Source organism: Heterodontus francisci, chromosome 5, assembly GCF_036365525.1.
Source record: "Heterodontus francisci isolate sHetFra1 chromosome 5, sHetFra1.hap1, whole genome shotgun sequence".
In the NCBI taxonomy this organism is placed as follows: domain Eukaryota; kingdom Metazoa; phylum Chordata; class Chondrichthyes; order Heterodontiformes; family Heterodontidae; genus Heterodontus; species Heterodontus francisci.
Genome location: NC_090375.1, coordinates 42242494 through 42260599, shown reverse-complemented (window position 1 = coordinate 42260599; position 18106 = coordinate 42242494). Strand labels below are relative to the sequence as shown.

Here is an 18106-nt window from a genome sequence, read left to right as displayed (position 1 = left end):
GACCATCTCAAATAAAAGAGAGTCTAACCATCTTCCCTTGACATTCAATGGCATTACGATCGTTGAATCCACCACTATCAACATCCTGAGGGTGATCATTGACCAGAAACTGAACTGGAGTAGTCATATAAACACTGTTGCTACAAGAGCAGGTCAGAGGCTAGGAAACCTGTGACGAGTAACTCACTTTCTGACTCCCCAAAGCCTGTCCACCATCTACAAGGCAAAAGTCAGGAGTGTGATGGAATACACTCCACTTGCCTGGATGGGTGCAGCTCCAACAACACTCAAGAAGCTTGACACCATCCAGGTCAAAGCAGTCCGCTTGATTGGCACCCCATTCACAAACATTCACTCCCTCCACCACCGATGCACAGTGGCAGCAATGTGTATCATCTACAAGATGCACTGCAGCAACATACCGAGGCTCCTTAGACAGCAGCTTCCAAACCCACGACCTCTACCAGCTAAAAGGACAAGGGCAGCAAATGCATGGGAACACCACCACCTGTAAGTTCCCCTCCAAGCCACACACCATCCTGACTTGGAACTATATTGCTGTTCCTTCACTGTCGCTGGGTCAGAATCCTGGAACTCCCTTCCTTACAGCACTGTTGGTATACCTACTCCGCATGGACTGCAGCGGTTCAAGAGAGTGGCTCACCACCACCTTCTCAAGGGCAATTCAGGATGGCAATAAATGCTAGCATAGCCTGCGATGCCCACATCCCAGGAGTGAATTTTTTTTAAAGTAGCCCAAGACCTATTTCAGGCATCTGTGAGAGGAGCCTAAAATGGGGTCCATGAATTTAGTAATGAGACCAATGTCTATGCTGATTGGGTGTAAGATATCCCACTGCTACATTAACATTTTGAATATCATTGTTCTATCCTTCACTTGTCTCTTTTTCTATTTAAAAAAAACTTGGGTTATAAATTGCTCTGTGCAGTATCAGTGATGAACACGTAGACATTGGAACAAAATTCCTCTTTCTTCTATTTTAATGGCATTAAAAATAATGATTAAATTCTTTCCTAAAATAGCAAATTAATGAAACTCTATGAACTAAGTAAATGAATTTCTTACTAATATGGCACAGCAAGATTTCAACCCCTTTTGTTCGCAAAATAGCAAAATGACAATATTCCTTACCGGTTTTCCAATTGGTCCTGGCTTTCCTGGAAATCCAATTTCACCTGGCAATCCCTAACAAATAGAAAATATCAATTGCATTCCAATAAATTCACATCATCATCAAATCAGTATACTGGGGAAGATGAGATCTGTACAGGCCGCACTTATGGCACCTCAGCGCGGCCAAAACCAACATCCTCGTGGGCAGCTTTGCTCGTGCTGTTGGGGAGGATTTAGCTCGGTTGGGGGATGGGAAGCTGTGCACAGATTCAGAAGGGAGAAAAGCAGAGCTGGAAATGGAAGGCAGAAAATTAGCAATAAAATTTGCAAGGCCAGAATTTTATGTCCCCCTGGAGCAAGCTGGGGGGTGGTGGGGGGGGGGGGGGGGGGGCGGGGTGCGTAAAATTGAGTAGGTTGCAGGGATGCTGTGCCCATCTGCCCCTGCTGGTATCCTACCAGCGGTGGGGGAGGAGGCAGGGCAGCCCACCTGCCCTTAGGCCTCTGCCCACCGCTGCTGGTAAAATGCAAGCATTGGAATGCCACTTCATCACCTGAGCAATACCTGGTGACCTCCTTGCAGGCTGAGGGAGGGTTGCCCTCTTGATCGGGCACCCTCTGCCCCAAGGAGGGACCCCAACAGCACAGGCTGCCACCGCTGGGACACCCCTCCAACCGCTAGGTGGCGTGGCCTTCCCCCGCTTGCTGGGGATTGGCTGATTGGCCTCTGCAAGCCCCGACCCCACTTACCTATTCTGAGGCTGGTGTTCATCGTGGCGCTTCTTTCTGGGTGCAGTCCCAGGAGTGGCCACCACTCCCAGTGGTGCTGCTGGGACTGAAGAGCTGCTAGCCCTCTGGTTGGCCAGCAGCTCTTGGAGGTGGGACATCCTGTCTCAGAGAGTTGGAAGCAAAATAACAGCATCGCTTCCAGGCCCAGCGGAGGAGGGCTCACTCCTGGCTTTCGAGCCAGTGGGCGGGGCCACCAACTCATCATTAAATTCTGGCCAAGGGTTAGAAAATAGACAAAAAAGAAGTTTGGATGTGCTTAATGGTATATACCTAAATGCAAGTAGTACAGTGAATAAAATAAATGAGCTGAGAGCACAAATGTGGGAGTATGTTTTTTAGCTATTACTGAATCATGGCTTAGAGAGAGGCAGGAAAGACAGCTTAACATTCCCAGTTTCTGGGTTTTCAGATGAGATAGAGAGGGGGATAAATAAAGAGGTGGGCTGGTAATATTAATTAAAGAAACAATTACAGCCATGAGAAGGGATGATATGTTGGAGCAGGGTTGTCCAAATTATGTGTGTGGGTGGGGCACATTCCAATTTTTATCTTACATAGGGGGCCAGTGAGACAACTTGAGAAAGATAAAGGCATTAAAATTTATCTTACTATTAATCAAAACAACAACAAATGTGCATTTTTGTGAAGAAGCTTTAAATGAGAAAACTAATTTATTGACTTACTTTCTCAACACTATGTTGGGCACAGATTTAGCGAGATACCAAGCATTTTTTTGCTTGCACAAGTAGTCAATGTTTGCCCACACACTTCTTGTAGTGATGCAGAGAATTCCAGATAGATGTCCATCTGTCAGGAGTGATCTTAATCACTCTCTCTCCCTCTCTCTTTTTCTCTCTTTCCCTGTGTCCTCCCTCTCTGTTTTTTTCCCCCTCACTATGGTCCTCGCTGTTTGTGTCCCACCCCTCTCTCTGATTCCCCCCCCTTTCTCTCTCTGTCCCCCCACTACTCTCTGTCCCCCTCTTTCACTCTCTATCCTCCCTTTCTCCCTCTGTTCCCCTCTCTCTCTCTGTCCACTCCTCTCTCTCTGTCACCCCTTTTTTCTCTGTTGCCCCCTCTCTCCCTGCCCCCTCTCTCTTCACCCTTTATCTCTCTCTATTCCCCCCTTTATCTCTTTCTATTTCCCCTCTCTCTGCTCCCCCTTTCTCTCCCTGTTCCCTCTCTCTCTGTTCCCCCTCTCTCTCTCCCCCTCTGTTCCCCATCTCTCTCTCTATCCCCTCCCTCTCTCTCATCAACCCCCCCCCCCCCCCCCCCCCCCGCTGATGGTTGCAGGGAGCGGGCGAGCTCAGCACAGCAACTTTGGAGTTGTTGAGTTTTTTTTAAAAAAACCTCGCGATTCAGTTTCATAGCTGACAGGTGCTGTATGAGAGCGGGCTTCCAAAAAGAGTTGGAGCCCGCTGGAAAATCTCAAATCTGTCTGAAGGTGGGAAATCACTGTTCCCGATGTCAGCACATGTCAGCTGTGAAACTGACAGCACATTTTTTTTAAAAAAGCTGGTCTGAAAGAAGAAGCCAATGGAAATTTCTGATCTCTGAAATACATCCGTGGGCCAGATGATAACCTTTCGTGTACCGGATCCTGGCCAGCGGGCCGGATGTTGGCCAACCCTGTCTTAGGGGGATTATCAAATGAGGTCATATGAGTTTAACTAACAAACAAAAAAGGGGCAATCACACTGCTGGGAGTGTACTACAGACCTGAAAACAGTTAGCGAGATAGAAAAGCAAATTTGTGTGAATATTTCTGACAAATGAAAAAACAATATGTTTGTAATAGTGGGGGATTTCAATTACCCTAATATTAACTGGGATACAGTCAGTGTAAACGATACAGAGGTCCAGAATTCCTAAAATAAAAGCAAAATACTGCAGATGCTGGAAGTCTGAAAGAAAAACAAAAAATGCTGGAAATACTCAGCAGGTCACTGATCTGAAACATTAACTCTGCTTCTCTCTCCACAGATGTTGCCAGACCTGCTGAATATTTCCAGCTTTTCTTGTTTTTATTATGGAATAAACCTCATTGGCTTTTCCCGTTAGCTTGTTTTGCAGCAGGAGAGTCCAAGCCTCAGCTGGCCACTTTAACTGCCTTGCCAGTTTTTCAAAAGACACAAAAAAGGCTTCCACATCTCCCTCATTGAACTTTGGGATTAATTCGGAAAGTTTGAACAAAGCATTCAAGAAGGATATTCAAAGGGTTCAGGGTAAATATGTTCCAACAATAAAAAGGGTGGGACAGCCAAATCTAGAGCCCCCAGATGACAGGTTGCATAGAGGGTAAGTTGAGACAAAAAAGGAAAGCTTATGTTGGACACTGAGAGCTTAATACTGCAGAAAGCCAAGAAGAGTACAGAAAGTGTAAAGGTGAAATTAAAGGGAAATTAGGAAATTAAAGAGAGGGCATGAAAAAATACTGGCAAATAAAATCAAGGAAAATCCAAAGATGTTTTATAAATTGTCATGACAACCCCCACCTGCCAAGAATGCGGCAAATTAATTTGTCATATTTTGTCAATTTTGGGGTGGCACAGTGGCGCAGTGGTTAGCACCGCAGCCCCACAGCTCCAGCGACCCGAGTTCAGTTCTGGGTACTGCCTGTGTGGAGTTTGAAAGTTCTCCCTGTGACCGCGTGGGTTTCCACTGGGTGCTCCAGTTTCCTCCCACAGCCAAAGACTTGCAGCTTGATAGGTAAATTGGCCATTGTAAATTGCCCCTAGTGTAGCTAGGTGGTAGGAGAATGGTGGGGATGTGGTAGGGAATGTGGGATTAATGTAGGATTAGTATAAATGGGTGGTTGTTGGTCAACACAGACTTGGTGGGTCGAAGGGTCTGTTTCAGTGCTGTATCTCTCAAAAAAAACATCAATTTTAAACTGTTGCTGGAGTGAAGAGATGACTTGTTTAAAGAGATCAGCAGTGGCTGTAAAAGCATTTGCATACTAAGAGACAATACTTGGAGAGACAAAAGAATTGCTCACTGATTCAATTAACAGAGATTGGTCTGGGCAATAGTGATCCACATCTTGTCGGTGTAAGAAACAGCACTACACCCCCCCACTGAGAGCTTTGAAATCCACAAACTGCAGGAGCAGTTGTTCCCAAATAAGGGGTAACCTGCTGGCAAACTTGGAGCTTTGAATTGTGTTCACAGGACAGTTTGAAGACAGAGACTGCAGATTGCAACTGAACTTGGAACAAGGGCCTCTCTCCTGTCTGGCTCTCTCTCTTTCACTAATCTCCGACCCACCGAAGTCACTTAAACTTCAGAAGAGAAAAGACTCCTACATCGAAGCAAGTTTTAAAGCATGCACTGGGCCCCAATGAAATGGCAAGACTTACCGGCAACCAAAGATTCTACATTGAACTCAAAGGACAGTAAATAGAAACCCAGCTATTGCTTCAAACTTTTCCCCTTTATTCTTCCTACTTTTTCTGTCTCTATCTGCGAGTGTGTTTATCGTGTATGTATGCTAGCATGGTCGCGTCGCGAATTCGTAGTTGTTAATCGAATTCGAGTTTAAGATGAATAAACATTGTAAAAGAGGAGTATTAAAGGTTTTGACATCTTTGAAAGCAGATAAATCGCCAGTCTAGATGAGAAATATTCCAGGTTGTTAAAAGAAGCATGGGGGGAAATTGCGGAGGCTCTGACTATCATATTTCAATCCTCCCTAGTTACAGAGATGGTGCCAGAGGATTGGAAGACTGCCAACATTGTGCCGTTGTTTAAAAAGGGAGGAAGGAATAATCCAAGTGATTACAGGCCAGTTAGCTTAGTTTCGGTTGTGGACAAATTATTGGAATCAATTCTGAAGAACAGTATAAACCTTCCTTTAGAAAGGCAGAGAGGTTATGCTAGAACTGTTGTCATGCAGGCCCCCACCTACCAAGAATGAGGCATATTAACTTTGCCACATGGATATTGAATTTCAAAATGTTGCTGGGAAGAAGAGAAGGCCTGTTACAAGGACTGCCAGACCTGGACTGGAAAAAAAGAATTTACATGCTAACAGACATTGAAGGCAGGAAAGTGAATTCCATTCCCTGCTCAGATGATAAAATACACAGAGCCAAGACGTGGTCAGACCAGTTACTCACATGACTAACCTGCTTGGCAACCTGGGGTTTCTGAATTGTACAGCTTGAACTGAGAGCTTGCAGAAAGCAGAATGCTCCTGGACTGAAAAGATCTTTCTCCTGTCTGCTCCCATCTCTTTCTCACAAGCCTCTAAATGCACTGAAAACACATGAACCCCAAGAGAGAAAAGTCTCCTAAAGCGAACAAGGTTTAAGAAGAATACTGGGTCCCAACGAAAAGCAAGATCAACCTACAATCAAGGACTCAACAGTGAGCTCGAAGAACTGTAACAACAACTCTTCAGATATTGCCTCAAACCGTTCCACTTTATTTTTCTTCTGCTCTTTTCTGTCTCTATTTGCATGTGTGCATCACATACGCATGCTAGCGTGGGCGCATCATATATCCATAAGCATCAACCGACTTAGAGTTTAAGTTTAATAAATTTCAACTTTTCTTCTTTAAACTCAAGAAAGCCTGTTTATGCTGGTTTCTTTGCCTTTTAATTGGAAGGTGGTGAACAAGGATTCACCAAGGGGGAGCTAAAAACACAGTGTGTTTAAAATTAAACCCTGCTACAGTAAGACCAGGTGAAGGCTGAAAGGTAAACCTCTTTCTCACCTAGTCATAACACTGTATACAACATTAGTTAGACCACAGCTTGAGTACTGCATTCAGTTCTGGTCACCACATTGCAGGAAAGATGTGGGCCAGAATTTTACCTGTAGGCGATGGCCCCGCCCACTAACTGGAAAGCTTGGTGCAAGCCCACCTCTGCCATGCCTGGAAGCCACTCTGCTATTTTGCTGTGGCTGCCACCCCTCTGAGGCAGAATGTCCCACTCCAAGAGCTGCTGGCCAGTCAGAGGGCTGCCAGCTCTTCAGTCCCAACTGTGCCACTGGGAGTGGTGTCAACTTCTGGGACTGCACCCAGCAAGATGAGGCATGCTGGATGTCAGCCTTGGAAAAGATAAGTGAGGTCGGGGCTCGCCGGAGCCAATCGGCCAGGCTTGGCGAGATGGGGGTCAGACAATAGATATTTCAGTGGGGGTGGCCTGTGCTGCTGTGGGGGCCCCTCCATGGGGCACAAGGTGCTCAATCAGGATGGTCCCCCACAACCCGCAAGAGGCCCGCTAGGTATTACTGGGCAGCCTCCTCAGATCCTGAGGTGCCCATCCACCACTGGTAAAACACCAATGGTGGCGGGAAGAGGCCATAAAGTGTCCATTAATTGGCCACTTAAAGGCCTTAAATGGCCTAAGGGCAGGCGGGCCACCCACCACTCCCCTCACTGCTGGTAAGATAGCAATAGGGGTGGCTAGGCAATGGGCAAGGAACCCCTGCCACCCTACCCAATTTTTCACCCCCCGCCTCCTAGCCTGCTCCCAGGGTGGGGGGGCCGAGGCGGGGTAAAATTCCAGCAGTAATTGCACTGGAGAGGGTACAGACGACATTTATCAGGATGTTGCCGGGAATGGAAAATTGTATCTATGAGGAAAGATTGGATGGGGTGGGGTAGTTGTCCTTAACAGAGGAGACTGAGGGTGATTTAATTGAGGGGCCTAGATAGAGTAAATAGGGGCAACCTATTTACCTTAGCAGCAGGGGGGGGGTCAAAAACTAGGGGGCATAGATTTAAAGTAATTGGTGGAAGGATTAGCAGGGAGATGAGGGAGCGTAGGGTGGTAGGGACCTGGACCTCACTGCCTGAAATTGTGCTAGAGGCAGAAACACTGACCGCATTTAAAAAGATTTTGATTCCTACTTTAAGAGCCATGCACCGCAGGACTACACACTTACTGTAAGAATGTGGGATTAGGCTGGGTAGCTCTTTGTCGAGCAGCACAGACACAGTGGGCCAAATGGCCTCCTTCTGCTCGTAACCTTTCTATGTGTTCCATGATATAAATTAAAATAGGCTGCCGATTGGCTTCACCTGTTTCAAGGTATCCCACAAAGTTCAAATCTATCCTCCATGATCCTTGCGTAGTAACTCTTTGGACTTATTTTTCACCTGTCGCTGAAGGTAAACATGCAGGTGCAACAAGTGGTAAAAAAGAAAATGGTATGTTGGCCTTCATAGCGAGAGGATTCAAGTACAGGAGCAGGGATGTCTTGCTGAAATTATACAGGGCCTTGGTGAGGCCACACCTGGAATATTGTGTGCAGTTTTGCTCTCCTTATCTGAGGAAGGATTAGATTAGATTAGATTAGAGATACAGCACTGAAACAGGCCCTTCGGCCCACCGAGTCTGTGCCGACCATCAACCACCCATTTATACTAATCCTACATTAATCCCATATTCCTACCAAACATCCCCACCTGCCCCTGTATTTCCCTACCACCTACCTATACTAGTGACAATTTATAGTGGCCAATTTACCTACCAACCTGCAAGTCTTTTGGCTTGTGGGAGGAAACCGGAGCACCCGGAGAAAACCCACGCAGACACAGGGAGAACTTGCAAACTCCACACAGGCAGTACCCAGAATCGAACCCGGGTCCCTGGAGCTGTGAGGCTGCGGTGCTAACCACTGCGCCACTGTGCCACGATGTTCTTGCTATAGAGGGAGAGCAGCCAAGGTTTACCAGACTGATTCCTGGGCTGGTGGGACTGACGTATGAGGAGAGATTGAGTCGGTTAGGATTATATTTGCTGGAGTTCAGAAGAGTGAGGGGAGATCTCATGGAAACCTATAAAATTCTAACAGGACTTGACAGGGTAGATGCAGAAAGGGTGTTCCCGATGGTGGGGGAGTCCAGAACCAGGGGTCATAGTCTCAGGATATGGGGTCAACCTTTCAGGACTGAGATGTGGAGAAATTTCTTGGCCCACAGTGTGGTGAGCCTGTGGAATTCGTTACCACAGAAAGCAGTTGAGGCCAAAACATTGTATGTTTTCAAGAAGGAGTTAGATATAGCTCTTGGGGCGAATGGGATCAAAGGATATGGGGGGAAAGGAGGAACAGTTTATTGAGTTGGATGATCATCCATGATCATAATGAATGTCAGAGCACGCTCGAAGGGCCGAATGGCCTACTCCTGCTCTTATTTTCTATGTTTCTATGTAAGAATAATGTTAGGAGCTCCACTGGTGAATAAATCAATCTGAGAAGATATTGGGCCATAATTTGCTGTCAAAATAACAATGAGGCTAATGGTGCTCAAATGGTACAGCAACTTCAGGTGAGGGGGCAGATGTATGTTTAAACTCAATTATTCAAACGTTGCTGTCCAAGTTATGCTGCTCTGCCATTAACTTCGCGAAAACAGTATCTCACTGATAGTCTCACCATTGAAAAGCATTGAATGGTATGAAGTTGCTGTGTTTGAGTGGCAGGTAAATTCAGCACCCTAACTTAGGGTTTGTCCATTCAAGTGTAAGTACCCTTTTAACAGAGTTGTAACACTTAATTATTGCTCATCAACCTATATAGCACTGAAAGTTAACTGTTACAGTGTAGAAACTCACTCCTTCAGGTTGGAGATTTTAGAAATAAAGGATTTTTAATTCTTAAGCTTTTCCTTTACTTGTCCTTTCTGTCTTATTTTCTCTCTCACACAATCTAATCGTTCTTTCCCTCCCTTTATTTCTTTTTCTGTACCTGATTTGATATTGAATTGAGCCATTCTAATGGACACTTCTTTCTCAGTCCTTGTGTTGTTAATTTCACAATCCTTCAATCTGATTTGTTAAGGAGATACACATTTGGTTGTGCTGTTTATTCAGGTGCCAGATGCCTGGTGCTGAATTTTGCCACCAGGGATGAAGTCCCATCGCCGGACCAAATGCAGGACCTGAGCCCGTGTGGTCAGGTGGCAGGACCCTGGGCCGCATTTTACCAGCAGTGACCAATTACGAGGTCACTACCGGGACCACCATCTAACTGAGGACGGCAGCCCACCTCCCAGAGCTGCTGACTTAATCAGAGGGCTGGCAGCACTGCAGCCTCGGCAGTGCCACCATTAGAGGTGACCACTGCTGAGGCTGCAGGAACAAGGAGAGGGTGTCTCCATGCCGCGGTGCCCTCGAAGTAAAGGGAAGTTTTCTCTTTACCCTTGCTGGGGCCAGTCAAAGGGGCCATAAAAGAGGCAATTCCCCAACCCCCACCCCACACCCTAGAGAACCCGCTGGGAGACTGCAAGTGTTTACTTACCCATGCAGCGAGGCCTCTCACGATGTCAGTAAAATGCCAACGGAGGTGGGAGGTGGCCCTTAATTGCCTCAATTGGGCCGCACTGCTGAGGTTTCGGCTGCTGGTAAAATGCCGTGGCGGTGAGAAGACATTGGGCTCCCCTCCCGATGCTCTCCACCGCCATTTTACCAGCCCTCCCACCTCCCAGACCATCTGCAAAGGGCTGATAAAATCCAGCCCCTGGTTTCCCTTGCTGCAATGTTTCAGCAACTTGCCACACAAACAATTTAAAAACCTAAACATGCAAAGGAAAGTGTAACAAATGGCAAACACTGTTAGAAGCCTGGCCACAGCAACAATATGGCTCATCATAACCATTGAGCTGTCAAAATATGGTCCTGCTCTTCACTTTGGCAAAAAGAAAGCTAAGAAAACATTAAAGGGGAAGTAACATAGAGGTCACTCAGTAATAAGGTTCGGTGACTCAAATGATAATTTATGTTCACTTGTTTATCCAATAAATAGTAAGGCTCGGTTGGATAGAAAATATCCACAAACTCTCTCACCTGTTCTCCAGGACGTCCTGCTAGTCCAGCAACACCAGGCTCTCCTTTAACACCCTAGAAAATGTAACAGAGTATATGACTAAAAATTGCGTATTTAAGTTCTGCCAATGCTTAGTGAATTCATTTGATGAGTGAATGAGTCGTATACACCAGAAAGATTGCTGGATCAATCCATAGTCTTTGCTTTCAGTTGATTGCATCCAAGATAACAGAAGGAACATCATGATTGACCTCTGTGCCTTTATTTTGGGGAGGGGAATATCAGTCCCTATCCAATGATCTGAGCAAGTAAGTACATCTGAATGAATTTTATCTAAGAACATGATGGGCTTTTCTGTGATGTCTTTCCAACCTTGAATATTTTCCACATACTGTCTGTAGGCTCATGAATGGATGGCCACTTGGACCTGTGCAGACTTAACCCCAGCAGAGTGTTAACATCCTCTCGGTAGGAGGTGAAAAATTTGGTGAGCAGAAATAAAAATAAAATTAATTATTTATTCTGAAGAGCCAGTGGGTTGGAAACTCCTTTATGCCCATTTTCGGGTGGCTGAAATGGACGGCATGCACGGTGGAGGCACAACGCCAGCCCCAGATTGGACTTTGGGTATTATTAATATTATGTAAGTGAGCAGCCTGCAGCTGTCATGCCCTCACGGGCAGTTCGTTTATTTCATACAGCAGCCCCGTTAAGTCTCAGGAGAGGAGTGGAATAGAAATGGAAGCAGGGGCAGGGTAATCGGGTGTACAGTGGAGTGGGAAGAACAATCCTGTTTTAAAATTGACAAAGAAATAGCTCACCTTTAGCTGAAGAATCCCGGGCGGAGCAAGCTGGCTCCTGTTTCTCTCATCCCAAACCAATTTCTGTCAGGGAACCTAAAGTAGACATTCGGTCCCTTATTTACCTATATGGGGGCCCAACACCTCCTTTAGGCGGTGAATGGGGACCCCAAGAAATGGCCTGACACAATATCGGGTCTAACTGACTTTCATGTGTCCTTTGGATGCAGGATGTTGATCCTTGAAATTGGCCCTCATTGTACTTGTGTTATCGGCATAAATGAGCACAATGAGGTCTAATGTCTACTCCAGGGTGTTTAATTTAAAAATACAAAAAAAGTGCTAGAAATACCCAGCACATCAATCCCTAATTGGAAAAGTTAGGTTAATGTATCATAAGGTCAGAAATGGGGATATTCACTGATGGTTGCACAATGTTCAGCACCATTTCCAATTCCTCATATACTGAAGCAGTCTGTGTCCATCTGCAGCAAAACCTAGAAAATATTCAGGCTTGGGCTGATAAGTGACAAGTTACATGCATGCCACACAAGTGCCAGGCAATGACCATCTCCAACAAGAGAGAATCCAACCATCTCCCCTTGACATTCAATGGTATTAGCATCATTGAATCCCCAACTATAAACATCCTGGGGTTACCATTGACCAGAAACTGAACTGGATCAGCCATTTAAATACTGTGGCTACAAGAGCAGGTCAGAAGCTGGGAGTTTTGCAGCAAGTAACTCACCTCCTGACTCACCAATGTCTTTCCACCATCAGTAATCCACAAGTCAGCAGTATGATGGAATACTCTCCATTTACCTGGATGAGTGCAGCTCCAACAACACTCAAGAAGCTCAACATCAACCAGGACAAAGTAGCCTGCTTGATTGGCACCCCATTTACCACCTTCAAATTCACTTCCTCTATCGCCGATGCACAGTGGCAGCAGTGTGTACCAACTACAAGATACACTGCAGCAACTCACCAAGCTTCCTTCGACAGCACCTTCCAAACCCATGAGCTCCACTACCTAGAAGGACAAGGGCAGCAGATGCATGGGAACACCACCACCTGCAAGTTCCCCTCCAAGCCACACACCATCCTGACATGGAACTATATCGTCGATCCTTCACTGTCGCTGGGTCAAAATCCTGGAACTCCCTTCCTTACAGCACTGTGAGTGTAACTACACCACATTGACTGCAGCGGTTCAAGAAGGCGGCTCACCACCACCTTCTTAAGGGCAATTAGGGATGGCCAATAAATGCTGGCCTAGCCAGCGACGCCCATATCCTGTGAAAGAATTTTTAAAAACTCTTCATAAATAGATCATGCCACAGTTGTGATCTGACTGATACATTTTTTGATCAAATTCTGGACCCTGGCTTCTCTCTCCATTATCCAAGGACTTCAAGGCCAACTGTAATGCCCCTATAGTATCCTGGCTGAAGTGACCTAATTCAGCACAGGCCAATGATCCAACCCCCTTGCATTCACTTTTTCAATGTTTGATTTTCTTTCAATCTGCTCATGGATAATACAGTTTATCTTTGAGTTGCAAGTGTAATTATATTATTTCCCCTGCACTTTCCACTTTTGATGAGGTTACTGAAGCCCTGAGGAGCTTGAATTGCTTTTGAAGGAATGATTTGGTGCAGCTCTGGAACTTTTACTGAGCAGGACTACAAGTCTGATGTCTAGTGTCCAGGAATTGAATTACGAGCTAATGGAGACAGAAAATCTAGAGTTATATAAGAGTCAGTTACCTGCTTGGATGAAACTAAACTGTGGATGGGTGAACTAGATAGTGCAAATTCATTTTCACATCTGCACTTAGCTTTGTGATTTCTGACCAGAAATGATATCATGAAACATTACCACAATCGGCTCAAATTCAAATCACTGCTGTTTTAACAGATCGTTAGCCACTTTATTTTAAGCATGTTAGCATCCCTAATAAAGTCACACAGAGAGGACTTTGGGAACATAAGAGCACAGGAAATAGGAGCAGGAGTAGACCATAAGGCCCCTCAAGCCTGCTCGCCATTCAATATGATCGTGGCTGATCCTCGGCCTCAACTCCACTTTCCCGCCTGATCCCCATATTCCTTGAGAGACCAACAATCTGTCTATCTCAGCCTTAAATATATTCAAAGATGGAGCATCCACAATCCTCTGGGGTAGAGAATTCCAAAGATTCACAACCCTTTGAGTGAAGAAATTTCTCCTCATCTCAGTCCTAAATGATCGGCCTTTATGCTGTGATTGTGCCCCCGTGTTCTAAATTCCTCAGCCAGGCCTAGCCCTTTCAGAATCTTGTATGTTTCAACAAGATCACCTCTCATTCATCTAAACTTCAGAGAATATAGATCCAATTTACTCAGCCTCACATCATAGGACAACCCTCTCATCTCAGGAACCAATCTAGTGAACCTTTGTTGTACCACCTCCAATGCAAGTATATCCTTCCTCAAATATGGACTTTATTATAGGAACAGGAGCAGCCCATTCAGCTCCTTGAGCCTGATCCGCTGTTCAATTAAATTATGGCTGATCTGTATCTCAACTCTATTTACCCACTTTAGCCCCATATTCCTTGATACCCACACCTAACAAAAATTTGCAATGCAACCACTAAGTGCTTGTACTTGTACTATCCCACAGTGTAGATTTAGAGATACAGCACTGAAACAGGCCCTTCGGCCCAACGAGTCTGTGCCGACCATCAGAGATACAGCACTGAAACAGGCCCTTCGGCCCAACGAGTCTGTGCCGACCATCAACCACCCATATATACTAATCCTACCACATCCCCACCTGTCCCTATCACCTACCTGTACTAGGGGCAATTTATAATGGCCAATTTACCTACCAACCTGCAAGTCTTTTGGCTTGTGGGAGGAAACCGGAGCACCCGGAGGAAACCCACACAGACACAGGGAGAACTTGCAAACTCCACACAGGCAGTACCCAGAATTGAACCCGGGTTGCTGGAGCTGTGAGGCTGCGGTGCTAACCACTGCGCCACTGTAACCACAAGTAGAATGGAAACCGCGGCAGAGTGCACGACGGATGGCTGATCCACCAGTTTTCAGCCACTGCTGAAAGTTATAATCAGCCTTACAGAGATTTATTCTGCAGCACTGATTTACTTTTCACCTCTTGGACACAAGATGGTGGCATTTCCTTTTGAAATAAATACAAGCACCAGTCTGTAAATATTAGTCATGTTCACAAATTTCTCCAATATCTTTTGTTAAATTTAAAGGTATCTCTCTCTCAAGGTAGTTGCATGACTTCAGTTTTTGCAAATAGATAAATGGGGATGGGTACAATTTGCTGGTATTTAATTCTTTTTTCATAACATATAAGAAATATGCTAAGTGATATTACAGCTGATCGAGCAGCTGGATGCAACACCTTGTGAATGATTATTTTAAATTTATTTTTGTGTTGAATATTAGTGCTTGGAAATGGAACACTTTACAATTCATACTCAAGTGTTCGGATCAAGCATTTGCAGATCAAAAATGATCCTGAGCCAATGGCCTACTATTCCGCCCTAATAATAAGTGTTTCCCAATCGCAGGAGATGCACCTCTATGACAAAAGCGTGACATCTTTGTCTATTATTCACACAGTCCATCCTGTGACATCTTGGAGTGAGTTTTCTAATTTAGTGCCAATTGATGTTACATTCGGGACAGTTTTGGTGCTGAGGCCCGATATTCAGCAGGATCTCAGTTGATGCTGTCCCATAAAAATCGTTCATTGTGCTGTACTCTCTTATAACCAAAATACAATAGCAGTTTTTGAATGCCTTGAGTTGGCTCCACAATGGCTGAGTTGAGAAATGCACTTCCAGGTGTGATACTGAGCCATACGGACCCAGAAGGTACGAAGTTTATAACCTCGCCTGCGCTGAACACTCATTAGGGTGTCAGCATTGTACTTAATGGATCCCAGACTAGGAATAGAACCCATTTCTCATTGCTTTGAGAAGGTGGTAGTGGGCCTTCTTCTTGAACCATTGCAGTGTAGCAGTTTGATACAACTGAGTGATTTACCAGGCTACTTCAGAGGACAGTGAAGAGTTAACCACGTTGATTTAGGATTGGAGTCACATATATGCCAGAACAGGTAAAGTTTCCTTCCCTAAAAGACATTAATAAATCAGTTGGGGTTTTACAATAATTCAACAGCCTCATGGTCAATTCTACTGATTCTATTTCCAGATTTTTAATAACTGAATTTAAATGTTCACACTGCCATGGTGGGATTTGAACTCACACTCTGGATTGTTACTCATTCCTACTGAATTATTGATCTAGTAACCAATACATTGCATAGGTAAAACAGAGTTTCCATCGGACTTCCAGTGAAACAGAACAGCTTGAAAGAATTTCCTGGATAATCTCAGTTTATACTCTAGTGCAGCACTAAGGGAGTACTGCACTGTCAGAGATGCCGCCTTTTGAATGAATTGTTAAACCGGACCCTTGTCTGCTCTTTCAGAATAGCTATAAAGGAGCATGGTATAAATATTGACAAAGACATTTCAAACACTGCCATGTGATCTTTTGTAGTGACCTGATGAGGGCTCAGTTTAATGTCTTATCGGAAAGATGACACCTGTGGCAATGTAGTACTCCCTCAGTAATACATTGAAATCTCTGGTCATATTATATGTTCAAATCCTTGCATAGGGCTTAGACCCATGATTTTCTAATTTAAATGCATGCGTGCTACCAAGGTTGACACCAAAGAAAGCAGTTCCACAGATTTTAGTTAAGGCTAATGGATAAATTCTGCATCATAAAATCTTGTTGTAAATCAAAAAATAATAACCATCTTTAAAAATTAGCAACTAACCAGACTCTGGCTCTATAATGGTAGTACCACAGTCTAAAATTAAAATAAGCCAGAATTTAAGCTTTACTTGGGGAAAGCTCTCAGATGTTTATCACTCACCGGAGGTCCAGTGATTCCCTGTTCACCAGGCAGTCCCGGGTCACCCTTCCTTCCCTAAAGAACAGCAGAGACAACAAGATCAGTGTTAGAAAATATCAGACAAAACAGTGAATGCCAAGGAAGAGGCAACCGCTTTTTGTGAGGCATGATGATATTCCAGTATGTTGCTGCAATATCAATGAAAGAAAGAGAGTAATAATTTACACTTTTATGATTTACAAGTTCTTCTTACATAGAATTGTATAAAATGCCCAGCACAGAAGAAGGTCATTAAATCCAACTGGCATGTGCTGGTATTTATGCTCCACAGGAGCCTCCTGTCATCATTATTCACCTAACCCCATCAGCAGAACTGTATATTCCTTTCTCGCTTATGTGTTTATGTAGCTTCCCTTTAAGCGCATCTCCCATGCTCTTGCTCATGTTTTTCACTCATGAACCACACAATGCAATTTTCAAGGATGTCGTGATTTAGTTGGCCAGTGTTCCAACCAGAAACAGACAGAAAATTGGAGTCCAATGACGTCTTTAGGACTCCTGATGCTATTAACATCACCACCACCAAGGTGCCTGCTCAGTAGTAAACATGTCAACTATTCAGGGCAGGAAATGGCAAGGTGCAGGATACATTAAATGTGTCTTTGGAGTGTTACAGGTGGGTAAAGAGATCATAACAGCTTGTTGATACTGTCAGTGATAGGCCTGAACTATTTTGATTGTCAGGCCTCATTTAGATATAGCTTCCTGTGCAATTCAAGCACTAAGTAGCAGCTCACCATTTCTGGACGTTGGAAAATCTGGTGAAGCGGCCACTGATCATGGGTCTGCAGCACCTTAAAAGGGAGCGCAGGCTGAAAAGATTGGGGGAATAGGGGAAGTGGCAGGCGACATAATTTAAGGGGCCAAGTGGGTCATGATTCAGAAGGAGCATTGAGGGAAATTCAAGAAATTTCAAATCAATAGTTTAATTATATTTCTAGAGCAGCAGTTTGACAATGACCCTCTGCCAAAATCAGGGTCTGTGTCTCTTATGATCAGCTATGGAATGAAAACTGGTTGCTTAGCAATGTGGCATGACCAACTGTTAGGCAGCAACTTGGATAATCTTTTATGACATAAACAATGACAAAAAGTAAAGGATGAGATATCATGTTGTCATAGAGATATCAGTCATGATAACAGGATTTTAATTTTTATTTATATATAAATGTAGCATTGACTTAGACAGCACATTGTTGAAACATAATTTACTCAAATTCTTCCTTTATGCCCATTTCTGTGCTGTACATTTTATGCAATTCTATGCATTTTTATGTTATTTATCAGAGTCAAATTTTATGCTGTTCATACTTAAAACATTTCTTTGCCAGTGTTTTTCTCCAGCTCTTTCAAAACTGTTGACTCCAATTGAGGTACTGACGTAGGATTCCATTGCAGGGGGATGGACACCAGCATATAGAAGTAGAAAAAAGGAAAACCAGGAGAGATAGCTAGCACTAGCATAGGGAATAGTAAGTCATTAGATGGGGGGGCAGAGTAAGAGAGGAAGTAATAAAGTCTAAATCCGGGTTAATGTGCATGTATGTGAATGCACAGAGTGTAGTCTATAAGATTGGTGAGTTACAGGTGCA

At 44.5% G+C, this 18106-nt stretch overlaps 1 protein-coding gene across 2 annotated transcripts in view; it reads right to left on the bottom strand.

Moving 5' to 3' along the window:
• Nucleotides 1–18106, bottom strand: part of col22a1 (collagen, type XXII, alpha 1) — a 419868-nt gene that overhangs the window by 125075 nt on the left and 276687 nt on the right. For both annotated transcript variants that reach the window (XM_068031367.1, XM_068031368.1), the window contains exons 21-23: nt 16476–16529; nt 10719–10772; nt 1154–1207 (exon numbers count right to left, since the gene is read on the bottom strand). In XM_068031367.1, the coding sequence (XP_067887468.1) occupies nt 1154–1207; nt 10719–10772; nt 16476–16529 (162 nt within the window). The remainder of the gene's footprint in view (nt 1–1153; nt 1208–10718; nt 10773–16475; nt 16530–18106) is intronic.